Raw genomic sequence first — 26,919 nt, 5'->3', positions numbered from 1 at the left:
CACACACACACACAATGGAATATTACTCAGCCATAAAAGAACGACATCTCGCCATTTGCAACAACGTGGATGGATCTAGAGAGTATTATGTTAAGCAAAATAAGTCAGTCTGAGAAAGACAAATACCACAGGATTCCATTCATATGGGGAATTTAAGAAACAAAACAGATGGACAAAGAAAAAAAAAGCGACAAACCAAGAAACAGACTCTTAACTGTAGTGAACAAACTGATGGTTACCACAGGGGAGGTTGGGGGAGGGGGTGAAACAGGTGAGGAGAATGAAAAATACACTTACGATGAGCACAGTAATGTATCAAATTGTGAAATCACTAAACTGTACACCTGAAACTAACATTACAGTACATGTTAATTGTGTTTGAATTGAAAATATTTTTTTTTAATTTTTAAGCGTTTAAGATGGTAAACGTTTTATGTTATGTTTATTTTACCACAATTTTTTAAAAAGGAGTTGCATGTCTGTTGATGTATCCTATCAAGAAAAAAAAGTACTCTTTGGAAACAATAGCCAAGAATGATGTCCTCAAGGGTTTTTAGATTATATCTCTGTCATACAAGGATTTTATTTATTGAAAAATGTGGATCGTATAAGATACGGTGCAAGACAGTTTGTGAGACAGAAAGATGAAGGGGCGTCGCCTGGAGGCAGGAGCAGCAGGTGCTCCCCGAGAGGAGAGACAGGTCCCTACAGTGCCTCACACACCAGGGCTCAGGGACTCGGGGGAGCTGGACAACCCAGAGCCCACTGCTACACAGGAGATCAGGACAACCTGCAAAGATGGGGAGTGACAGCTCAACTAGACTTTGAAGACGAATTAAAATTAATTTTCCCCAGGGGCGCCTGGGTGGCTCATTTGGTGAAGCGTCTGCCTTCAGCTCAGGTCATGATCTCAGAGTCCTGGGATGGAGGCCCATGTCGGGCTCTCTGCTCAGTGGGGAGCCTGCTTCTCCCTCTACCTCTGTGCTCTCTCTCTCAAGTAAATAAATAAAATCTTTTAAAAAATTAATTTATCCCCAAAATAACAGAATTCTGTTTTCACTATAAAGGGAATATTTCCTCATAATGGAAAATCTCAAATACAAAAGAAGGAAAAAATTATTAACTGGAACTCCAACACATAACATTTGGTTCTCTTATCTCTTCCTTGGTTTCTTTATGGTATGTTTTACAACTTTAAGCATCATACAGAATATGGTTTTCAAGCGTTTTTAAAATTATTACTTTGTGAGCATTTTCCCATCATTAAATTTTAGCAAAATTCATTTTTTTAAAGTTTTTATTTATTTATTTGACAGAGAGAGAGAACACAAGCATGGGGAGCAGGAGAGGAAGAAGCAGGCTCCCCGCTGAGCAGGGAGCCCGATGCGGGGCTCGATCCCAGGACCCTGGGATCATGACAGGAGCTGAAGGCAGATGCTTAACGGACTGAGTCACCCAGGCGCCCCCCCAACTTTTTTTTTTTTTTTAGCAAAAATCATTTTTAATGGTTGCTTAAAATGTCATTATATTTTACCTATCTCTCTATTGCTAGATATTTAGGTTTTTTCAGTTTTCACAATTATATATAACATTTTTATTAAAATGCATGAGCATAAATCTTTGATCACATCTCTAAAATATTTCCTTACAATAAAAGCCTAGGGTTGAAAGGGCATGTACACTTCATACCTTACAAACCATGAAACAGCTATTCAATTCGGATTTCATAATCCAAAGGGGAAAGTATGTAAGACTTTGGAAATCATTAGGCAATCCTAGATATGTGATGATTTAAAAAATTATAAAAGAATCCAGCATTACAGAAAGTGAGCAACAGCCAGGGCCAGGTACAAAGAAAATAACCATTAATTCAAGAAAAAACAGTGCCCATTGTCCCATGTTTCCTTCCAGGATTTTTACATTGGATGTTCCCACCATAATTGTAATAATAATGACGTAATTCAAATTTGTGTCTAACTTTTTCCATATTAACAGGACAGATGATTTTTGGATCTAGTTGGCTGTATTATTTTTAAAGGGAAGTGTTAAAGCCACCTGGGTAAATAATACGCTCTTAAGTTAAAAATCATCTATAAGGGATGGGCGCCAAAAAATAGCAATCAAACAAAACAAAACAAAACCCAAACCCCAAAAACCCATTATGGTAATGATTCAGCTAGCTTTTCCTAACTTTAGCTAATGCAATTTCTTTCCCTAACTTCTCTCGTCCTTTGCAACATTCCAAAGAGTAGTTACTTTTATAAATATTATTTATGGCTTGGTACAAAGCATCTGTTAGGAGTCTCTAGGAAACCTTCCATATTTGCTCCGAATATTTACTAGGTATGGTCCAGGACCAAGGGCTTTGTTGCAGGCAGCCAGAGGGACAGCCTCCGGGCAGACAAATCATGAGCAAAATAAGCAGCAGTTGCCTTTGTTTTAAGGCAAGTTATTCTCTCAGTCAGGGCCAGGAGATAAGGCCCTGATTAAACGAGCTTTGAAGAATAAATAAAATAGGAGCCAAGGGGCTTGCTCACTTCCTGATGGCTAGGTGTTTGTTTCTCTTTGGAGCCCGGCTGCATTCCACAGTACAAGGAAGAGGGGATGGGAGGCTGCTCTGTGACCCTGGTCTTCATTACTGTCCCTTTCATGCTGTTCTTTCGCCTGGTTTCCTGGTAAATGTCGTTAACTCCAGGAAGGTAAGTGCTGCCTCTTCTCCACACCCTCAGAGGCCCACCAAGCTGAGCTTTTTTCTACTGACAGAAGTCCCCAGTAGTCAGTAAGGAAATTCCTCTCCACATGTTTGAAACTCAACACATCCTTGCCCACCAGTCCCTCCGTAAATCATTCTCCTCCAGCCCAGGTGATAATGAGTCAAAGACCAGAGGTTTGCAACGAGGCAGTTGTAAATCCTCTTCATTTTAGAAGCAGAAAGGGCAGGACGGAGGCGCTCCACAGCAGAGATCATCTGGGAGGTTGGTTTGGTTTGGTTGGTGGGCAGGAGTTCTTTTTAAAGTTAGCCCAAGCTTTTGAAAGAGAAGAGATCCTCTAATCAAGCACTATTCTTCCTGGAAATTTAGCTTAAGAAGGGGAACAGTTCTATGCAAGATATTGTTGACTATAGCATTATTCCTATTGAAAAACAGAAAACAACCCAAATACCCGATAACAAGGGAATAGTTAAGTAAATACTGGTATAACCATTTCAAAGAATAATGAAGTAGCAACATGCAAAAAATGCTTCTGACCTACCACTAAATGAAGAAGACAATAGAACAGTGTTTCCATGCGGGCGATGGAACTGAAAAATCACCATTTCGCCGCTGCCGTAGTCACCAATGAATGAGAAAGCTTGCAAACAAATGGTCGGTGAGAAACAGGATACTTACAGTCAGAAATTAACTCCCCATGAATTTCGTACTGATTGTAAAGGGGGAAAATAGCAACTTTATTTATTTTTTTTAAACAACGATTTTATTTATTTATTTGACAGAGACAGCCAGTGAGAGAGGGAACACAAGCAGGGGGAGTGGGAGAGGAAGAAGCAGGCTTCCAGCGTAGGAGCCTGATGTGGGGCTCGATCCCAGAACGCCAGGATCACGCCAGGATCACGCCCTGAGCCGAAGGCAGACGCTTAACGACTGCGCTACCCAGGTGCCCCGAAAATAGCCACTTTACCCTAGGGAACCTACTGGACACCACCTAAAGTCAGTCATCAGAGTTAACACTCCCACTACCACGACGAGCGGATATAACGTGCCCCCTTCTACAATGCACTGAGAAGGACGCGTGATTTGCACGGTTCATTCCTGCCAGGAATGCGTGACCTCAACCGAGCCATGAGGAGATAGCAGACAAATCCAAACAGAGGAAAATTCTACAAAACAACTGATCTAAAGTCTTAGAGACTGTCAAGGTCTTGAGAGACTTCAAGAAGGCTGAGGAACTATTCCAGGATCGAGGAGCCTAGGGAGAGACGACGACAAAACAGCGAGAGATCCTGGATTGGATCCTGGACTGGAAAGAAAACAGGAAAGCTAAGGAGCATGCTCGTGAGACAACAGGTGAAGCTCAAGCAGGGGCTAAAGATGGGAAAAGAGGGTTACACTGACTTTAATGCCTTGACCTTGATTAAGTGTCCTCATTCTTAGGAATTACACGCTTAAGTATTTAGTGGTCAATGGGGCATGAGGTAGGCAACTTACCCTCCAATGGTTCAGACAAAAAAAAAAAAAGTTTGTATCTACAAAGAGAGAACGGACAGGGAAGGGGAGAGAGAAAGGGTGAAAACGATAAAGCAAATGTGATAAAATGTCAACAACTGATGAATCGGGATGAAAGGTTTATAGCAGTCCTTTGTGCTGTTCTTGCAACTTTTTTGAAGTTTGAAATGAAGTTTGAAGATTGAAATGAAAAGTTTGAAGTTTCAAAAAAGTACATCTAGGCAATGACGACACCCACAAGAATTTTACATTCTTGCCAAAAGATAAGAAAGGATACACGGGGGAATGAAAATATCCAACTGGAATGGACCAGATGGTGGGTGACATTTTCTTCTCACTAAAAAGCAGCACCGGTGAGACCCAAGCAATTCAATAACTAAGTCACCCTCAGGAGAACAGTAGTAATCCCCTGAGAAGTGTAGAGGCTTCCAAAGATTATCTGCAGACCCAGCTGTAGGTACGGTCAAGTCATTCCTGGCATTACCTGCTGCCCAAGAAGGTGTATGCGATGGTGACTCTAGAAACGGGTTTTTTATAGATCCCTAACCAGCACGCCTGCTTCCTGGAGGAGACTTACCTTCATCGTGGTTTCATTGATCAAGTTCTCACTGATGATGGTGGCAGTGCCCAAGCTGGAGTTAGCAGTCTTGGTGGCTGTTGTGTTCATTGGCTTCACGGGCTGAAGTCTAAAGAGAAGGGGATAGGATCCTTAGACCTTTCAGTAATGACGAAACCGAGAAACTGTCCATCTCATGGATGGCAGCCGGCGAGACAGACAAGAGGGCAGAGTGGTGATACGTTCTGTTCACACCTCCAGTCCAACACGTGCCAGCGTTCCTGTGGAAACGAGGGCAGTCGGCATGAGGCAGCCACGTGCAGGCCCACCAAGCACACCTGAGAGCCCCGCGTCCTGATGCTCCCACAAGAGCCCTGGTCTCATTATCGGCGTCAGAAGAACATTAGTCAGCCTCTTACTTTTGAGGCAACTACAGCCTAGGACCCGCACCGGGGGAGTCCCTACAGAGCCTCCCATTCCTCAACAGTAAAGAAGAGTCCAGAACAACCCGCTTCACATCGGGCAGTGCTCGGAGCAAACTTTCAACGCCGCTATGCTCTATCACTCCGTGTCGCTTGGTTTCTGATTCTAGGAAGATACGGGTCACAAGACATCGCTGCAGCGGGAGGGCCCCAAAACTGACTGTGCAGAGCGATTCCTAAGCTATCTCTGAAGACCGTCACTGTGTTCCCCCTACAAACCCGGGAGTGTCTTGAGGACGTACTCCCACCACGGGGGGGACCCTTTGAAAACAGGCCCTACCAGCAACATACGCGGGATGGACCTTCGGGACAGCCGTGCAGTTAGAAAGCCGGCACCTCTGCGGGCAAAAGGCAAAGGGTTGGGGGGCGGGGGCGGACGGCATCGCTCCCACGGATCAATCTTCCCCGACTCTCACCTGTGCTTGGCTGACCCCGTTCCCGCGCTCGGCTGAGCGGAGACTGGATGTGTCTCTGAGGGTGAGACCCAGGCCTGAAGAAGCGGCTTCCTCTTGCCAGAATTTTCCACTCTACCAGCGGAGCCCTCTGCTGTTGCTTTTTTTTGAGATTCTGCTGTTCTGGTGTGGTGAGTGTCAGCGTGTGGGTGGCCGGGGAAAGAGTGTGTAACAGGAAAGGTCGCAGAAAAGGAGGGGCTGGATACAGGAGAATCCAGGGCCGTATCAGGAGGCTGGCCTGGCCTCCCATTTCCCATCAGCTTTTCCTTCTCGCCGCCGCCAGGACCTGGCGGCTGTTTATCCAAGCGTGAGCTCCTGCCAAGATCTGCGTTATGAATTCCCAAAGCTGCACCGGGCTCTGGAGAGGCTGTAACAGATGTGTTGGGTGCTTCTGACCTGAGGTCGTGCGGGCTCTCTGCGGGCGCTGCCCACCCGTCTGCCTCGCCCCTCGGCCCCTTTTCCACCTCAGGACAGGCAGGTGACACACTCACGGAAGGAGGTCCTCCTTCCAGGGCTGCCACCTGGGCGGTCTCTCCGTCCTCTTCAACCTGATCCACTCTCTCGTCATCCGATGCCACTTCGGGAATGGAAGGAAGGGTTAAGGCCAGCTCAGCCGTGACTGGAGAGTTAACACCTGGGGTAGAGTGAAGGCCACTCAGGGGATCGGACAGCAAACCTTCGTGATCATTGGCTTTGCTCTGATTTTGAGCCGTAAGTGTATCGTCTGGCTCGATCCTCAAGAGTGGAACGTTTATCCCCGAGCTTGCTTCACTCACAGGGCCTTCGGAGCCGCTCTCGTGGCAGGAGGAGCGGGGACGGGGGTCTGCCACGGGGGCCGGCGCACCATACTCTGCAGGCCCGCGTGGGGATACGGCCTCCCTCTCTGCGTCCTCTGCGAGGAGAGACCCGGCGGCCTCCCCGTCTGACATGTCTCCTTCACGTGTCAGCTCCTGGGGATGACTTCTGTCCTCTTCCACCGACCCGGCGGGCTTCTCCAGCTCCTCTTCCATGAAGAACTGCTCAGAAAATGACACATGCTTCTTGATTTTCTTTTGACTCTCGCCGACATTCTCTTCGTGTCTCTGCGTCACGGAGCCAAGAGTGGGAAACGATTCTTCCATCTGAAGAGGGGGCCCGGCTTCCTTCGTGGCAGAAGTCGTGCTGCCTTCCTGCAGTCTGCTCTCCCCTAATGATGCAGACAGACTCCCCGAGGCTGTGTTTGCCCCCATCAGAGGCTTCCCTGCTGGGCTTTCCATCTGGCCACTTCTGAGAGAAAGGGCGAATGTTACTTCTTGGGTCTCTTGAGATGAGGGGACGTAGTCTCGTCCTGAGGGCGGATACCCCAGAACTTCTTCCCGGTGCCCAGTTTCAGGCTGCTGCAGGAGAGACTTTTCTGAGTCGTTACCGATGGTGCTCTCTGGGCCGATCTCACTGGTCTTCCTCGTTGGAGAATCTTCCATCCCTTCACACGCTGGAGCGGGCAGCTTTTTGGAAAGTGACCCTGAGGCACCAGAAATAGTCTTTGGAACTTGTGTTAAACTCTCCCTTGGCAATTCTGCTTTAAGGAGCAGAGATGGTTCTTCAGGACTGGCCTGGCCCTTGTCTGTGGAAGGCCAGTTTTCAACCGGCGTGGATGTGGAAATGGGAGCCGCTATGGGAGACGAGAAAGAGAAGACAGAGGGAGACTCAGAGGACGGTGTCTCTGCACCATGCCCCGATTTAGCAGGGACAGGTGTGTGGCCAGAACTGGAAAGAAGAGCAGAAAGAAAGAGAGGAGAGGCAGGGGAGGAAGGAAGCCTGGCTGTGGGTTGAGCCTCTGGAGACACGTCCAGTCTGCAAAAAGGACAAAATAAAATCTGCAGGTCAGTTGCAGATGCAACGTGAGAGGCGAGAAACACTTACAAATAAAGTTGTTCCAAAGGGGAGAACGCTTTTATATTTGGGGCAGGATCGTAGGAAGTTAAAGAAGGAACATCAAGTACTTCACGTACAAAAGGGACACTTTGATCACCAACACATCTGCCACGCGAGGGGCTGTTGCAACACAAACAGAAAGCTCCGGGTAAAGCAACAGCCCACGGTTTCTTTTGGTGATAAACAAAAACAAAGAGCATCTACAAGGTTCGAGGCAATAGACGATGAACCTCACGGCAACAGGCACCAGTGCTGAAGAGGGACAGTCCGTGTGTGTGTGTGTGTGTGTGTCTGTGTGTGTGTGTGTCTGTGTGTGTCTGTGTGTGTGTCTGTGTGTGTGTGTGTGTGTGTGTGTGTGTGTCTGTGTGTGAAATCAAAGTAAGCAGAATCTCAAAAAAAGTCTCCCCACCCCAGACCACAGAAACACTGTGAGTGTGCATGCGGGTCAGGCTGAAAGAAGAAAGCCCCCCACGCTCACTCAGGCTCTTGCAATGAGAGGCACACTGAACACGCAGAGCACTGTCGCAGGCACGCGTGAGAGGGGACCAGGGGTCTCCCGTGCCCGCACACCAACGCCAAATTGCAAGGGGAAAGAGATCATCTGCCTCAAAGGGATATCTGTGACAGGAACTTTAAATAAACACATGTTCTGCCCAGACCACAACCAAAACCCGGCATGCCCAACTCGCCATAGTCGGAATCTGCTGCAAACCAGGGCGCTCCGCTGGGGGCGGCTTATCGTACTGAGATGGACAGAGCAGGCCTGCTGGCCGCGGCTCTGGGCTGAGACACATCACTGTAATCTGTGCAGGGTGGGCCGGCCAGGCAGCCAGGCAGGCAGGATGGGCTGGTAAAAATAACTCAGGCCGTTAAATGCTTGCCACACACAGGTACCACCCTGCAACCACATGCAAGATGTGCTCCGCCGGCAGGCCTTGCTATGACCGAACAGCGAGGTGCAGGCCCGCACGGGGGCGGCTAGGACTCACCGAGGCTTGACAGCTTTGGTCTGTGGCGCCCTCGCGGAGCTGGCGGGTGGTGTAGGCTCCGACCTGGGCTCTGGGTCAGCTTCCGGTTCTGTGATCTGCACTTCCTCAAAGGGATTCAGGGATGTCCCCCGTCCCGAGACGACAGGCCGTGTGTCCTTCTCAGATCTTTTCACTAGGTCTTCGTCAGGCCCCGGCTGGTCCTCCCTCGGCGCGCCTTCCCTCTCCTTCCCCGGGAAGACAGGCGGGCTTCCGCCCTCACCGCCCTTAGCCACATCCTTCTTTCCCGTCACCAGAGAAAGCAAAGAGGACTTCTTGTTCTCCTGCTTCTTGCTCTCTTTGGTTTCCTTTACAGCCTCCAAGCTCACCGGAGCCACATTCTCCCGCACATCCCCGCTGCCCTGCGGCCGGTAGGACGGCAGCGACATGGACTTCGGACAGTCCTTTGGGGAAGACTCAGAGAACCGCCTGTCGGAAGACACCACCCCTCCATCCCCAGGCCCCTTCCAAGACCGAGGAGCCAGGTTCTCAGTGGAGGAGAACAAATGCTTCTTCCTGAAGCCCTGGGGGGACGGGGAAGAGGAGGGGGTGCTGTCCTTGGTCTCGCTCTTGGCTTCCGGCTGCTCCATGTAAACGTGGTTCCCGTTGATACAGACATTAGAGCGAGAAAGGACGTCGTTCTTAGACCGAAGTCCGCCAAGAAAGAGTCCTTCCTTCTTGGGAAGGTTGAAATTGATCTGGTTCAGTTGCTTAAGATCTGCACTCTCTGTTCTCTTGTGAGACATGACTGTGGGAAGAAAAAGATCAAAAGGAAACAAGAAATTAAATGGCCGGTTCACAACTGGAAGGGGGTGACCCTCATTCGTGTCTAAATGCATCTTTGGTTACAGGCGTGGGGGTGCGTTACTGGCATCTAAGAGGCGGAGGCCAGGGATGTTGCTAACGACCCTACGAGGCACGGGGCAGCCCCCACAACAGGGATTACCTGGCCCCAGCTGCCCACAGTGCCGAGGTTGAGAAGCCCTGCAGTAAACCAATGAGAAAGGCAGAATCTGGCCAACAGTAAGGATGTGGTCATTGAAGTTGAAGTTCAAATGCACAGGTAATTCACAGTTAAAGGAACGAAGTTCCTCCACTTTCATTAAGGATGATTCCCATGAGGGTTAAACGCATTAATAGAATCTCAATAAATACCTGATGAGTTCATAAAATGTCGGAATTACTCTAAGGTTCTATGATTTTACCCTTAATTAAAAAAAAAAAAAAAGCCTGGATACATTCATTCTGTTAACTCCAAAAGCTTTTCTAATGTACATCAGTTACAGAGCCAGACATTTTATTTTTTTTATTCTTTATTTTTTTTAAAGATTTTATTTATTTATTTGAGAGAGAGCACAAGCAGGGAGAGTGGCAGAGGGAGAGGGAGAAGCAGGCTCCCTGCTGAGCAGGGAGCCCAGCGTTGGGCTCAATCCCAGGACCCCGGGATCATGACCTGAGTCGAAGGCAGATGCTTAACGGAGCCACCCAGGTGCCCTGAGCCAGACATTTTAGAAAGGGAATTTATACAGTCTTAGAAACCAGAGGACTTAGAAATAGAGAAGCCTTTCTAACCCAGATTTCTAACCACCATCACAGCCATCGTCACCATCATCACCACCATCACCATTTCGGTGACCAAGGAACTGAATTAAAATCTTTCTCTTTAAGACTTGCTTCTTCTCTCTTAAACCAAAGTAGGCTGAGAGAGCGAGCCCAAGGAAGGAGGACGAGACAACTTACCATCTGACGCAGAGGAGGACTCATTCTCATTGTCGTCGTCCTCCCACCGGGACTGAAAGTCCCCGGGACGAAGCAGCACTCGGTCTGACTTTGAAGCAGGCAGGACGGACATGGACTGGGAAAGCGGCGTCCTCTGCAAGTTCGACTTGGAAAACAAGGTCTTGATCTTGGATTTCTTTTTCTTGTCTTTGGAAGGAGACTCCTCATCACTGTCAGCAGAGGGTGTCACGCTGGGAATGATGGCTGAAGCGGTATCCGACGTGCTATCCTTGTGCTTCCCCTTGATCTTGTCCTTCAGTTTCCCAAATGGATTCCGGGACTTGTCTTTCATGGAGAGGTCAAACATGCTAGCAGTCATGTTGTTTCTCATAAACTGGATGTCAACCTCAATTTCTCCTCGCTCTTTATCCTTCTTTCCTGGTTTGGATTTCAAGGTATACCACCTACAAGGAGAAAGGCTGAGAGGTTACCTTTGAATCAAAGAGCCTAAAACAACGTTCACCATCCCCATTAACCAGCCTCTCTTCTCTGCTACCACCAACCTCTCCTGTAAACACATTCCTGGGCTTTCTTCTTTGGAATAGAGGGTGGGGTAGGGGGATGAGGGCAGAATTTACAGTTTCGTGTTTGAGAAGACACCCACTAGGCAAAGATAGGATCTGATTCTGTACTTAATGTATAGTCACTTAAAATCTTGATTCAATAGCTATTTCTTTTTTTTTTTTTTTTAAGATTTTATTTATTTATTTGACAGAGAGACAGCCAGCGAGAGAGGGAACACAGCAGGGGGAGTGGGAGAGAAAGAAGCAGGCTCCAAGAAGCAGGCTCCTAGCGGAGAAGCCTGATGTGGGGTTCGATCCCAGAACGCCAGGATCATGCCCTGAGCCGAAGGCAGATGCTTAACGACTGCACCACCCAGGCGCCCCTCAATAGCTATTTCTTTTTTTTTTTTAATTTTAATTTTATTTTTATTTATTTTTTTTATTATATTATGTTAGTCACCATACAGTACATCCCCGGTTCTCAATAGCTATTTCTAACAATAAAATAAATCAAACAAATATTCCATCCAATCATTTCCTGTGACTGCTATTTTCTGTCAATAAGGTAAAAATAGATCATACACAAACAGTTAAGAAGGCAGAATGCAAATTTACACATACATCTCAGAAAAAAAGGCAAGAGTTTGTAGAACAGTCCCTGCCAGGGAATAATAGAAAATATAAGACAGAATAAATATACATATGTATTTTTTTTTTCCAAAGAGAATGAAATACGCCAGTTACAAAATGACAAACATTGTGGGACATCTGGGTGGCTCAGTCAGTTAAAAGTCTGCCTTCTGCTCAGGTCCTCAGGTCGTGGTCCAGCATCAGGCGCCTGTCTCAGCAGGGAGTCTGCCCCTCCCTCTGCCTGCCGCTCCCCCTGCTTGTGCACTTTCTCTGTCAGATAAATAAATAAAATCTTTTTAAAAAATGTCATTGTACAATTCCACTTCTATGAGGTACCTAACGCAATCTAATTCATAGAGTGGAGCGGCCGTTGCCAGGGGCCGGGGGCAGCAGTGAATGAAGAATTAGTCAATTTAATGGGTACAGTTTCAGTTGGGGAGATAAAAACGTTCTGGACAGGGATGGTGGTGACAGTGGCACAAATGTGAATGTACTTAATGCCACAGAGCTATACACTAAAAAAATGGTGAAAATGGTAAATTTTGTGATGTGTATTTTACCACCCTAAAAAATAAAATTGGAAATTGAAGGAAGGCATTCTTTCCTAGCTTAATAATCTGAAAAAGGGATATTCCAAACATTATTCAAGTATTTCAACTGGTCACTTGCAAACTACTTCAAGATACGACAAATATTCTATGCGTCCAACTCTCCTGAAGGACAAACGTCAGAAAAAGGAACTCTCCCGTGGGCGTTTTCCATCTGGTGAACTGCAAGAATGTGAGCCCGATTAGTGGCACGACCACTCCAGAGCAGAAAAGTCTGCATACCTGGTCCACGGACGGCCATCCCCAGGGTTACCGTCACAGGCTGAGAAACCACAGTGGGATGTTCTGTGTACTGACCTACTTAAGAGCCGAGGGCCGTGGACGGTGAGGAAATGATAGGTTTGCTCAAATGAGCACAGCTTCCTCTTTCACCCTCAGCCGGTCTTGCTCACAGGGCAGAGGGCTGCCCCACTACAGCAGCTTACTGTGCACTGAAAGCAAAGGGGCAGAGGGAAGCAGACGCCTAACACTTAAAGAGCACCGATAGCATACCTGGCACTGTGCACACTTAGGGGCGTCCTCATCTAAGTCTCGCAAGAATGACACGGAGTGGACATTACACCCATTTTACAAAGACACTGAGGCTCACAAGTGAGGTGATTCGTCCAAGGTTTTGCAACTGGTAAAGGGCACGGGCAGATTCTGAGTCAGTTCTGCATTTCTCCAAAGTTCCTATTCTTTCTCTTACACCAAAATTCCTGCTTTGCATTCTCTCCTAATTCACCTCCCCTCTGCAACACTCCAGAGGAGGGCTCAAATTTAAATTCTTTCTGAGGCCAGCTTAAGCTTTGCATTTAAAAGTCCTATCGTAAGAAAAAAAAAAAGTGTTCTCGGAAGAAAGGGGGAAAACCCGCCATAGCTGGCCACCCATCATAAATCGTAAGATTACAGATAAAGTCCAGTTTGCAAAGCCATCGAGAAGAACTCAGACTGGATTTAAAAAAATAAAGCCAGTATCGGAGAAAATGCTGAGAGCTATGATTCTGGACCTTTAGAGGGAAACCTTTTATGGTTTTTAAAACCACAGGCCGCAGCTGGAGGTGGGGGGGGGGGGGGAGATGCAAGGTGTTTATACACCACCTCACCCCTGCCAGTCTGGTGTCTTTCCAATTTATTTTCCAAGACGGAGCCCGGAAGTGTTGGCATATTTGTCACTTAGATGTCCAGAGGACTATTTGTAGTTTTCTCTCCAGTAACGTGGCTCAAGGGTAGCCCGGGTGATGAAGGGTGGTTAGCTTTTGTAAATACCCACTGCACGCACCTGGAAAGGGGAAGCTGCTGAAAGCTGCCTGCGGAGCTCAGATGACCACACCAGCCGCAAGGAGTTTCACCTCTTCACCCTGGGGAGGCCAGTGGGTCAGGCCGCCTCCCCAAGCTCTTCCCCGAATCTCAGTCCCTTAGCCTCGTGGGGGATGCAGAGACGAACTTCAAAGCAGGCTGTCAACAGTTCCTGGGACATGCCCGCCTCTCCAAAAGTATCCTGTTTGCTTTGAGTGATGCTACAACCAACTCTAGAATCCTCCCTGGGGGCCTATTATTACCTGATACATAGGTTCAGTCCCCCAGCACCAAAGTGGGATTTGTTTGGGGAACCCCCAAAACCACTAGGAGGTGTGAATAGACGCTTCGTCAACTGTTCCTATCATGTATTTTTCACAGGCAAACCTAAAACCGAACACCAGGTAGCCAAGAACGGGCACAGGGCTATTTAAGGATGTGAAAAGCAGACCAACTCACAGGGAAGTGTCCCATGCAAACGTTCAGAATTTTTAAAAATCCATGCTGGATTTATCAAAGCTGGAAAAGAAGACAGGAATTGCTTCTTCTGACAGTATTACACGCGTCATTAAACATTCAAACGGTTTGAGCAAGGGTCCTTTTGGCATATGCATAATTCAGCAATAAATGAAAGCCTGGATTTGTGAATGTCTCACGCTAAGAAATCCCAAACCAGACATGTTTGTGGGTTTCAACATTCAAGCATCAATTCGATTTCAAGTGTTTCTATTCACTTGGTTGTGTGCATTTTTCCCCCCCTCACTTAATTCCATCCCCTCGAGGAAGTAGTTCATCAATCATGAAGTCCCAGCATAGCCACACAGCCTCTGATGGCAGAACGGGTGTGTTCCTGCATTACCTTTCATGTAGGCCCAGAAAGCTTCAATTATCTCAGAAATCAGGGCTAGGTTCATTTTCCTAGTCCAAAGGGCAGAGCACAGAAAGAAAGCCATCATCCCAAGGTAGTGAGTTTGTTTTTAAGCCCATATTCTGGAAAAATCCTGCAACCGATCAAGAAAATCAAACAATCCCTTCTCTAATCAAATAATTATTTCAACTTATGATTAAAAACCCAGTTCTTCAAAAATCAAAAGGATCTCTGAATACGTAGAAAGTGACAGAGGACTTATATAAACTATATTTTAAAGTAATAACAGGCATAAGGTAAAAATGCAAATCATACAAAACGGTACAAAATGAAAACTTCAATCTTCCTACCCCTCTACGCCCCTCACTCAAGTAATGGTCCTGGGCATATATAGGCAAAAATGCCTGTTACCCAAATAGGCTGCCCTGCTGTTTTATTTTTTATTTTTATTTTTTTTTAAAGATTTTATTTATTTGACAGAGATAGAGACAGCCAGCGAGAGAGGGAACACAAGCAGGGGGAGTGGGAGAGGAAGAAGCAGGCTCATAGCGGAGGAGCCTGATGTGGGGCTCGATCCCATAATGCCAGGATCACGCCCTGAGCCAAAGGCAGACGCTTAACCGCTGTGCCACCCAGGCGCCCCTGCCCTGCTGTTTTAGAGTTTTTTTGGGTTTGGGGTTTTGTTTGGTCAAACACAAGACAAGGCAATAGCTAAAAATACAGAAAAAATCATTTATGTCTTTTATTGCCTGGATCTGCATTGTCAAATCTCCTGGGCTTTTTTTTTAAACAGTCATTTTGAGAAGAGCTTAAATTATCCAACCATGCCCAATTCTCAGGGCCAGTCTGCCTCCCAGCGCACCATTTCTCACTATGCAGCTCAAACACATGGAAAATTGATCACAGGGGGTCTTCCCTCGGAATGTGACAGGTTGAGGGCCGTGTGGTTCCTGCTCTTGGGAAATGAAAAGTCTCACAGCAATGCAGACTTTTGGGATTATACTTGTAAAGGACTGGCCGGTATGTCTCAAAAATAATCTTTCTGAAGCTGAAACAAACATGTTTTTCCTTTAAAACATTCCAGAGGGCAAACACGTACAGGGAAATGCTGGCTTCAAAGATTCAGTTCAAACATTTTTACATAGCACGCACTGGAAATACAAAATGAAAGGGCCAGATTCTGCCCTTAAAAGCGTACCCTCCGGTGGGAGAAAGAGACCAAGCTCACCAAACATCACCGAGTGTCACATTAGGACCATTGCTGCCTTTTCTTTCTGACTTTGAAGCATGAGAAAATAATTAGACACGGGAAGAAATGCCTGCTAAAGGATACAGTTTCATCCCAAGTAAGGACTCTCACACACAAATAAGGTCCTCAGCAAAATTAAATCCCAAGGGGCTATGCGAACCACCTACTCAGGGGCTCCAGCAAAACGAATACTGTATACTTGTATGAGACACGGGAGGCTCCCAGGAAAGGGAGGGGAAGAAAGACCACTAGCTCTACAAGTGACTTCAACATCTTCATGTGTGTTAATTTCAAGGGGTCCTTGTCTGGGGGTCTTGTTGGACCCCAGGGTCAGTGGTGGACTGCCTATTTCCCTCCCCCTACGAAATCTCTACCTGCCTTGTAGCGCGAGTCACCTCCGTGGCAACCAAGCATTGTGACCCAGGGGATTATGGCCTCAGGTGAGGGAAGAAGCAGGAAGAACAGAACAGCACCTGCTATGGTATTGGACAGAGAGGACACTCCCAATCTTTCTCAGACGAAGGATTTTTCTTTCAAAGCGATTCCTTAGTTGGCTTCGCCAGGAAATAAAAATAAGGCTGAAAATCACATGGGGTTAGCAGTTGAGAATGTCTAAAAGGGGTTCTGAAGAGGGGTGAGTCCATATGGGTGAAATGTCTGGACTCTTCACTTGGTAGCCTAGAAGCAGTGTATAGCAAACAGGGACAGAAACGTTTACGACCTATAAAACAGTTGTGGTGTGTACCCTGCAGAGGCGAAGTAGTTTAACAAGTTTTGTCATTGCCCTTGGTAGCTGGTCATCGTTACCTAACTCGGAACACAGAATGATGGATCGGCCGAACTTGCCTCCTTAGGTGGCCCTCTCTGCCCACTGTCAACAATTTGGAAGAATTTGTAGTCAATCATGAGAGAAGTAAATGGCTCGTTTTTTTTTTGTTTTGTTTTGTTTTGTTTTTAACCCCAATCCCTAAGACAGCCATCCTGGCAGCACTGAAAAGCTATCTGTAGACACCAAACTCAACCCTAAAAGCTGGTAAGTGCCATGCTACAGGAGAGAGAACAGAAAAATCGGGTTGAAAATGCTTTGGGTCCTTTCCATATTATTTGCTCTACGGAAATTCTCTTAGAAAGTCAGCACAACAGGTTACAGAAATTTTTTGTTAGGGCACCTGGGTGGCTCAGTTGATTAAGTATCTGACTCTTGATCTCAGCTCAGGTTTTGATCTCAGGGTTGGGAGATCCAGTCCCATGTAAAGAGAAAGAAGAGAGGAGAGGAGAGAGGAGAGGAGAGGAGAAAAGAGGAGAAGAGAGGAGAGAAAAAGGAAGAAAGGGAAGGAAGGGAGGAAAGAAGGAAGAAAAAAAGAAAAGAGAAAAGAAAAAATTTTTTTTTACTTTTTTTAAATGAACTCACTTGCATGCTAATCTGACCATTATTACCTTTTCATGTATCTTCTTAAAGTCTTTTTCCGGTACATTTTAACAATCACTAGCTGAGAGATTTTAGGCAAGTTACTTAACCTCTCTGTGGCTCAGCCTCCTCTGAAACAGAGCTAAAAGCACCTACCTCATCAGGATGTTATGAAGATAAAACGACCCGATATATGTCAAGCGCTCAGAACAGTGCCTGGCACTTAGGAAGCATTCGGTAAGTATCAGCTATAATCCTTACTCAGCTGTAACCGGAGCAGACATGCCATTTTATTTATAGTGTTGTACACATTACTGCCCTCCGGTCTTCGTACCTGCCATTTCTAATGGCTGCACGACCCTCTGCAGAGTGCACGTATACCACGGTCTATACGTGAGCTATTCAGATAGCTCTCGGAAGGGAATTCAAGGCATTAACATTTCTGACGGGCTATACTTCTAGTTACCTGACCTTATCCATCAAATCCGAACAATGGTTTGCGTGTGAAGGGAGGAGGAAAAAACTCAGTTACAAAATCAGTTTGTATTACACAATTTCTAAAATTAAGAAGTATATAAGAGTTTTAAAAATACCATGATCGGTGTATATTTTCTGTCACTTACTGAGAGGTTTACCGACCCCCAGATATAACTCTTTAGTGTTTCTACATAGCAGGGACAAGAAACAGAGGGCTTCCAAACCCTTGTGGAGATACGGCAGGATGGCATAACTGACTGAAGTATCAGCATCAAGACCTGTGTTTTATTTTATTTCACAAACTTTATTTTTTAAGAATTAAAAAAAAATTTTAAATTTATTTTTGCGAGAGAGCGCAGGCATGAGGGGGGGCGGTTGAGGGAGAAGCAGACTCCCCCCCTGAGCAAGGATTCCCCGATGTGGGACTCAATCCCAGGACCCTGGGATCATGACCTGAGCTAAAGGCAGACACTTAACCAACTGAGCCACCCAGATGCCCAAGACCTGTGTTTTAAGTGGAAAGTAATCACTCAGTGCCAAATTCCTTGTAGGTGAGGACTATAGAGAGAGCAAGCATCAGTATTTCAAGATTCTCTAAAAATTCGAAAAATCAGGGCGCCTGGGTGGCTTGGTTGGTTGGGTGCCTGCCTTCCGCTCAGGTCATGATCCCAGGGTCTTGAGATTGAGCCCCCCCAAGTCATCATCAGGCTCCCTGCTCAGTGGGGAGCCTGCTTCTCCCTCTCGCTCTACCCCTCCCCCCCTTGTGTGTGCACACACGCGTGCTCGCTCTCTCTCAAATAAATAGAATCTCTAAAAATAAATAAATACATAAATAAAAATTAGAAAAATCAACATGTTTTTAAACATGGAAGTCTACCCCTCCTATAATCATTTACTTGTCAATTCCTTTTTTTTACTTGATCATATCTCAAAAAGCCACAAATGCTAATACTCTACCATCTGATCCAGCATCTCACCTCTTGCCCAATGGGTCTGTCAAAGCACAATCTCCTAGCAATCACGGGGTCCTTTATCACTCATGCAGAGACTTGACGAATGGGACAAAAATGCAGTGGCCTTGTTCCCCATCTCTTGAATGGGATAAAAGAAAACAAACACACCCTAGCATAAGGGACCTACCAGTCCACTCCCCACCCCACAGACAGATTCGCACTCTTTCAGCGAGAGCTCCTGGCAAGGAAGCAGAGTATCGATGATTTATCTTGCAATCAAGCTGAGACTCAGGAAGGAGAGGGGAAAAACCCCCACATTTTTAAATCTTGTTTTAACAACCAACGATTAGTAAAAATGAGAAGTGCCACTGGCGTACAAGGAAAACCCCACAAGACCGCTGCTAGAGGAGGCAACACCCCCGAAGAACTATCCTGGGGTGCAGCCCGCGCTGGGGCCCTTCGCACAGGACACCCATTCTTCATGATCACAAGAGGCCTTTTCAGACCAGGCTTTCTGGAAGCCTTAACTGGTCTACCTAGCTTAGCTGCGTCCTTTCTCATCAGAGTTTTTAAAAATTGAAGTGCACAGCAGCCACACCTCTAGAAACATTTTTCTGGGATTTCTTATAAATGCCTCCCCTCTACTCCATTCAAAGGCCAGCATTCAGGAAAGGACACTTCATCACCACCGCCTTTTTTCTCTCCACAGCCACATTCCTAAATGTGTCCCTCGGGGCCACCCTGGAGACTAAAATCCTTGATTTTTCTCTAACAGATTCTCCACAGACTTCTCCCTGCAGGAAAGGAATTTCTCATCTCATTAGTAGCTAAAAGCAGCTCCTTTGCCAAAGGCATGGTTAGCAGGAGGCAACCTGCTTCTGCAGTGCTAAGAAAAGCAGTGGCCAGCGAGCCACAGCCAAAACCGAGAGACAGAAGCAGAGCTCTGCCTTCACGCCTCAGACGCCCCTGGTCTTTAATCCCCTGGGCTGACCGTCAGATTAAGCCCTTCTCCACATCCACCCCGTGCCGACAGGGACCTCAGCAAATCACCATCATCACTCACTCACTCACTCACTCACGCAGTCGTTCTGAGCGCCTGCCCTGGGTCACATGGCAAAGAACAAGACCAAAGTGGTCCCGGCCAAGGGAAAAGCAGGCGAAGCCAGGCGTGGTCTCCTGAGCCCACTGGGGCACCGGATCGGACTCAGGACACCTTCAGAGGAGCAGTTCTCACTGCCAAGGCTTTTCCAAAACAAATGATCTTGGCGGGGGACTGATTTTCTTCAAAGACCAATACAAGGGTCTGGGTGTTGATTTTGTTGGAATTCAAAGGCCCGGAGGCTTAGAGATCTGCACAAGACCCAGAATCAAAGGCCACCCAGGGCACTGCTCTGGGGGGAAGATAAGGCCTGAAATGACCTCTTATCACTTTCTCCATTAGGCTAGGGCTTCTTAATCCCTCTGGAGCTAAGCCAGAGCTAGGTCTCCAAGAGTACAGAGCGCGGAGCACAGTTTTCTAGGATGTATGGCAACTAAAATTGTCGTATTTTAATAGATATCTGAGATTACTGTTAAGGGGGAAAAGAGTAAGGTCAGCAAATGCGTGCTGGGGTGGGCAACATTTTAATAAGCACATGTATTGCTTTTAATGTAATGAGAACATTTTTTGGTTTATCACTACAATTAAAAGGACATATCAGATACTACTTCTAAAAACCTCCCTCTGACGGTAGTTACAGAAATACAATAGAGGTCTTTGTAACCAAAGGGAAGTTTAAGCAAAGTGAGAAAGGCACAAGACTCCTTTGTACACCTACCTTCCCTAATGTGAAAAGCATGTAAATGGGTGACTTACTTGTCTCCACAGTTTTATTTTTCATTTACGGGTTTATTTTTCCTAGTGTTATATATTATTTTCTCCTTTTCTGGGTCCTGTATTCCTTGAGCAGTGACTTCATCCGCTGTGTTTGAGCATACCAGTGAGATTTCATTAGCTACATACACTATTACAAAACAAAGACTCGGCCTGTATTAAAACTATAAATACTTGGACACACACACACAGACACCCTGGTTTCAGTGGCGTTTCTCTGGACTCAAAGGTGTCACTGCCCAAAGCTGTCTTTGTAATGGTGACCTCACTCCAGTATCACGGTGGCTGCTGGGGAAAGAAAGCGCCACCACTTCCTGGTTCATTTTCAACAGCAAGCTCTCCCTACTTTATTAACTCATTTTTATCACTTCCTCTCTCTCACCCCCACCCACATGCGACCCATCACAAACCAGGCCAACTGAACCTCCAAGATATTTCTGAAATCCACCACCTCTGTCTACCTCCAGGGCCGTCACCCTGGAGCAAGCCACTACCATCGGCGGCCTAGATTAGGAGGCCTCCCGTTTTGTCTGTCTGATTGCAGGCTAGGCCTGCCTCAGATCCATTCTCCACCCAAGAGCCACAGTGATTTTTTTAAACGGGGATCACAACACCCCTCTGCTTTTAATACTCGGGGACTTCCCACTGCTCTTAAATAAAGCCCTGCCTTCCTCTTCAGCCTCAATCTACACAATCTTTCCAGCTTCCCAGGCATTCCCACCTCAGGGCCTTTGCACAGGCGGCTCCCACTCCCTCAGGTCCCATTCCTCTACTTTTCACCAGAAAAATCTCTTCGTCCTTCAGGTTTCTGCCTCAGAGAAGCTATTTGCCATCTCCTTCTTTAACTCATGTCTTTCCCCCTCCATCCTCTTATGATACCTGTTCTCTTCCTCCACAGTACTTATCACAATACATGCTTATTTATTTACGTGTTCATTTGTTTAATGTCTATCTTCCCCACTGGGCTCTGAGCTTCCTGAAAGTAAGGATCGTGTCTGTTTTGGTCACTGTTGTTTACACCCCAGTGCTTGGCACACAGTAGGTATTAAAAAATATTTACTAAAAATATAAGAATGAGATCTTGCCATCTGCAACAACGCGGATGGGCCTAGAGGGTATTATGCCAAGTGTAATAAGAGAGAGAAAGACAAATACCATATGATTTCACTCATATCTGGAGTCAAAAAACCAAAACAAATAGCAGAAACAGACTCATCAATACAGAGAACAAAGTGGGTGATCACCAGGGGAGGAGGAAGTGGGGGATGGGCAAAAATGGGTCAAAGGCAGTGGGAGGTACGGGCTTCCAGGCATGGAATGAGTAAGTCACGGGGATGAAAGGCACAGCACAGGGAGCAGTCAGTGGGACTGTAATAGTCTTGTATGTGACAGACGGTAGCGACACTTGCAGTGGGCGTAGCATAAAATCACTATGTTGTTCACCTGAAACTTAGTGTAATACTGAATGTCAACTATACTTCAATTAAAAAAATTACTAAAAATACAGGTTTTAGGGGCACCTGGGTGGCTCAGTCATTAAGCATCTGCCTTCAGCTCAGGTGTCGATGAAGCCCCGCATTGGGCTCCTTGCTCAGCAGGAAGCCTGTTTCTCCCTCTCACTCCCCCTGCTTGTGTTTCTTCCCTCGCTGTGCCTCTCTCTGTCAAATAAACAAATAAAATCTTTAAAAAACATATATGTACAGACTTTAAAGACAAAAAAAAAAAAAAGCAGTTGAAACTTTCCCCAAGCTAACTGAATGTCTTACAGATGAAATCATAGTCAAATAATACCATGAGGGTGTTTCTCTCTCATCCGTGGAACAATGACTCTAAAGTACCCTCCCTCTTCTTAGTCACTTCATTCCACGGCTGTAAGCAGGCTAGGGTTACTTCTTCCAGAGCTGAGAGTCTCAGTCCCTGGCATCTCCAGCACCCAGCAACCAGTTTACTTCACAGGAGTGGGAGGGAACTGTGGCCCCGTGAGAGGCAGGACCGTTTCCAGTAAGGCCCAATGTTATCTTTAAGGGGAGTCCCAAGAAAGGAAAAACTTAATCAGTAACATTGCTCCAATTTTTCAATTTGTTACAAAAAAACCTAAATGAACTTAGGAGACTTGACAGTACAAGCACAAGCACCGGCTGCTTAGTACCTATCTCTCTGCTCATTTAAATCATTTGTCTGCATCCGACGCTTAAGGAAAACAACTATTGAGCCCTTATTTCTTTTTAATAACCCGCATTTCCTTTGACAACTTACTACGGTATCTTACTACAGTTCTTCAAAGTCTCTAACCTTTATTAATATCCAATTCCTTCCATATGCAACCAAATTCCCTCTTGCATCTTCAAGAGATGTAAGAAAATGACTCTCCATCACTCACTCTCTCTTCATGGCGGGAAGACTATTACAGTATTAAGTTTCATGATATTAGTTACTCAGTGGCCTTCCGGCCGCCAACCTGAACGGAGGTTTATTTTAATCTGTCCTAAACAGATTACTTCCCCACATCTTGTTGCTCGTAGTATCCCAAAAAGGTTTTTTTTTCCTTAGACCAATCTAGGATCCCAAACTACATGAGACTAGAGAGCTGAGCAGAGAATCCCACGTGTTGCACCTGTTTTTGCCTCGCAGATTCATGTCTGTTTTATGATCATGAGACTTAACTGGTTCCCATTTAACCAAGGCCCCACTATGACCCGGGGTCTTTAACAGGTAAGGATAAGAGCAAAATCAATGCATTTCAGTTTCCTCTTAACGACGGGGTCATGCACTCCTCCCTATTCAAATTATCCTACCTCTAGGTCAGCCTCCGTGTGGTGTTTTAAAGATGTGCGTCATCACGCTAAATTTAAGGTCCGCAAAATGTGAGTCCCGAAAAGCATATTCTCTTGCCTCCAAATATATGACAGATGAGGGCTTATCAAGAGGACAAAAGGAAATTCTAGCACAGTTAGCTCTTGATGTCTTGAGTTTCTGGACCCACGACAAGAGTCATACTCTACAGCAACTCTTCTTTGCTCAAGATTAACACACATGCATGGGCGCGCACACACACACAGACACACACACACACACAAACCTAGAGACCAAAATTTAAGCTTTTGTTTTGTTGCTGGTTTTTAATACCTAAGGTGGAGTCAAACCATTAATAACTAGTTCAAATGACTTTCCTAGCCCAACCAGTTTCTTTCTGGTAAACTTCCGCCTCTCGGTATATATCTCACCCTCCAAATCTCGGCTATCTTGAGCACCCAAGTGGTGTACCAGGGCAGCAGACAGCCTTGGTTTAACTAGGTTCCCCGGCACCTTGGAAAGTCCCAGGAAGCGGGAGATGGAAAGCTTGCAATTTCACCTACTGCTGAGGGGGCAAAAAAGACTTCGTTTGCAATTATGGGGGGGGAAAAAACCCAACACATCAACTAAGCATCACTTTCCTACAGGTTGATACTGTGACTAAGTGGTAATCAGCTCATACAATAGAGACAGGAGTAACCGTCTCGGTTTAGGATTACACTGGAGAGGAGCACAGAAATGAAGATGCAGACTTCTGAATCCTTCCTGAAATAGGGAACTTAAGGTTTTCATTTCTCACAAAGCAGTAACAGAACGTTTTGAGTCTATACACAGGCCCCAGTAATCCAGGAACCCAGAAACATCCTCCAAATATCAATTAAGCCCGGCAAGAAGCTCCATGTATAAATAGGGAAATGTGGGTGTTTAGAGACCAAGCAGCCCAAAGCCTAACAATGAGTCAGGACCACAGTGGGCACCAGACCCAGGAATCTGGAAGCCTCATCTCTGGCGGGGACATGCGATCTTTCAAGGGAATAAAATGTTCACATAAGAAACAGACGGCAGAGACAGATGATAATACCCGAGCATCTTGGGACGGAACAAGACAAGGGATGGCCAAATGGCACCCAGTTGAAGCTGGAAAGGAGGCCAACCCAAGGCCCCAAATGTCATTTAATCAAATGGAAAATTAGCATTGCTTCAGCGCCTCCTTAGCAAAGGCACTGCTCACCTTATGGCTTGTAAGCTAATGCCAAGAGATACCCTACCCATCCTCACCTCAAGGCTCTCTATTTTTATCTGATTTGAATTCAGAAACGCCTATTCATCTTTGGCCAGATAAGTGAATCAGGTATTGCATTTGCAAGCATGCAAGCTGAAATTGGACCCACGATGCAGAAAAGGGAGTCTGGTAACTTCAAACCCTCTGGTTTTTCCTGTCCCCCTCACAAGGGAAAGTTAAAATACCATTTATATCTAAAACACCCCACGTGAATCCATGTGCTTCACAAACCGTGGGAGTTGGGGTAATATGACTGACTGCATATTTAAAGTTCAGCAAAGTAACCAATTAAGCTAAGGAGGCCAGCTTTTGGGACAGTACTCGAGCATAATCAAATGTTCCATAATCAAACGCTCCATGACAAACACCTGCGAAAGAGAATAAATAAATGGGTGACAGCTTGAAGTGACCTGGGTGGTGCCCAGCTTTCCCTGTGGGAGTGAGATACCCTAGCACACAACTCTAGACTGAGAAGTTACAGGTGAGCGGCCATCCATTCCGAGTAGGACCAGAGAGAACCCGACAAAGTGCCAAAAAGAAACAATGCCTACCTCCCACTTCAGCTGGGCCAAGGGCAGGCGCTGGCTCCAACCAGCATTGGGAAATCCTTACTAACCTGGGGTTCAGGGCAAACAGGGTTAATAATTCTCAGTCTGAAAGTGAAGACCAAACTGTTCTAGCATGCTGGGGGGCGGGGGTGGGGGAGGAAAAGGAGAAGAGGGAGAAGCGGATTCTCTTCACCAACCCCATAGGCAGTAGCTGAGGTGGGGGTGAGGGATAGCCATCTCTGGGCAGCCTCCACCCCGCACTGTAATGCCCCAGCTCTGTCCCTGGGTGAGCCTCTAAGGCCAGACAGTGTCAGTGGGGTTCACCCTCCACTTGACCCTCCGCCTCCCGGGCCCAGCCCTTCCCAGCTCAGAGTCTAGGACAGTGAAATACCCAGGAGGCGTTCCACAGAAGCTAATGAGCGTATCAAACACCCACACTACCCACACTAGGAAGAAGAATTCGTCAGCCCACATGTATTTTCAATTCATTGAAAATCCATTAAGTGCTTACTAAGTTCCGGGCGCTGAGAGACGTCCCGCAGATTCAAAAACACCCCAGGTACTCCCCCACCCCCACCCCAGCGCCGGCTTCAAAGAGCCCACACCCTGGGAGGGCTGGGGCGGGACCGCCTAGGTGAGAATATGATTATCGGCCAGGGGGAGCCCTGTCCAAAGGCCTCTCTCCGTCCGTCCCCTTGGGACACAGCGGCGCGGGGACCGCCGCTCTCGCTTTAGAAGGATCTCAGCACCCAGCCGCATTTTCCCCACCCGCACTGCCCCGCTCCCCGGCCGCACTCACTGGGTCTTCCTGCGGCCCTGGTCCCGGTGTAGCTCCCGCAGGTCCACCTCGGCGCGGCCCAGGAATTTGTCGAGGCCGAGCAGCGCGCGGTGCAGCACGGTGAGCTGCAGGGTGGCGGCGGCCGCAGGCGCGGCCTCGGCGGACAGCAGCGGCGGCAGCTCGAAGGTGGCCTCCTCCCGCCACACTGGCGCGCCCAGGCTGCGCTCCGACACCGAGGTGGCGTACTTCTCCTTGCCCACCTGGATCACCGCGTACGCGTCGCTCGTGCCCCCGGGGCCCTTGGCCCGCAGGCCCCGCGCCTGCAGCACCGTCACCTGCACGTGCGTTGGGGACCACACGGCCCCCGGGCCCCGGCCCGCCGAGGCCGCCAGGGACATGGTGACGGCACCGCGATCGGCTGGGAAGCGAGGAGAAGATCGCCGCGGTCCGCGGGCTGTGCGGCCCGCCCCCCCGCCACAGCCTCTTTAAGGCTTCCGGCCACGCCCCCGCCAGGGCCCGCCTCTCCCCGCCTGCACAGCCCCTCCCGCCCCACCTGCCCGCGCCGCGCGCGCCCCTGCGGCTCAGGCTGGCGAGCACCCGGCGCCGGAGGCTGGAGCGGCTGGGGCGGGGGCGGGGGCTTGGAGAATTCCGGTGCGAGGGGTGTTGGTTAAGGCTCTGGGTCCCCAACCGCCAAAGGTCGCACGGCCCTACCGGAACTGACCGGGGCACGGCCTTGAGAGTCAGACCTCATTTCCAATCTTGCACCGCCAACTGGCAGGTGTGTGAGCTGGCACAGATTACTTAACATCTTTTGGTCTCAGTTTCTTCACCCATAAAATGAGATAACAATCTCCTCGTAGTATTGCTGTAAAAAAGATAATGTAGCCTCGCACACGGTGAGTCCTCAATCAAGAGTAGCTATGAGAGTGATAATGAACGCGATCCCAAATTCAGGGCTCTTGATTTTGACCAGCCGGTGGTTTACTCTGGAGGACGGTGCGTCTGGGATGGCGCTAGGTGGGTGCGGAAGAAGGAGGATCATTTGAGGGCCTGAAAAGGGGAAGGTAAGGGGGTGGGGGGCGGTCATGGGGTGGTGTGGGAGTGTCCTATTTTGCCCTGCCCTCGCCAAATAAGGTGAGGCTAAGAGGCTCAATTAGGGAAGGGGAATAAAGGAGGAACTGAAAATAGGATTGCCAAACCAGACATCGGGAGAACAGAGTGCCCTCCCGCCCCCCCCCCG

At 47.4% G+C, this 26,919-nt stretch overlaps 1 protein-coding gene across 3 annotated transcripts in view; it reads right to left on the bottom strand.

Moving 5' to 3' along the window:
- The window catches only part of RAB11FIP1 (RAB11 family interacting protein 1), a 30,863-nt gene extending 4,712 nt beyond the window's left edge, over positions 1–26,151 (bottom strand). The window contains exons 1-6 of one of the 3 annotated variants that reach the window (XM_040643264.1): positions 25,701–26,151; positions 10,393–10,835; positions 8,617–9,400; positions 5,678–7,546; positions 4,801–4,909; positions 1,473–4,017 (exon numbers count right to left, since the gene is read on the bottom strand). In XM_040643264.1, coding sequence (XP_040499198.1) covers positions 3,967–4,017; positions 4,801–4,909; positions 5,678–7,546; positions 8,617–9,400; positions 10,393–10,835; positions 25,701–26,077 — 3,633 coding nt within the window. In that variant the 5' untranslated portion in view covers positions 26,078–26,151 and the 3' untranslated portion in view covers positions 1,473–3,966. Of the gene's footprint in view, positions 1–1,472; positions 4,018–4,800; positions 4,910–5,677; positions 7,547–8,616; positions 9,401–10,392; positions 10,836–25,700 lie in introns of those variants that run through there. The other 2 variants (XM_008686627.2, XM_040643265.1) reach the window with 2 other exon arrangements.
- Positions 26,152–26,919: the final 768 nt, after the last annotated feature.

Source organism: Ursus maritimus, unplaced genomic scaffold, assembly GCF_017311325.1.
Source record: "Ursus maritimus isolate PB19 unplaced genomic scaffold, ASM1731132v1 scaffold_28, whole genome shotgun sequence".
NCBI classification, from domain to species: Eukaryota; Metazoa; Chordata; class Mammalia; order Carnivora; family Ursidae; genus Ursus; species Ursus maritimus.
This window is presented reverse-complemented; position numbering and strand designations above follow the sequence as displayed.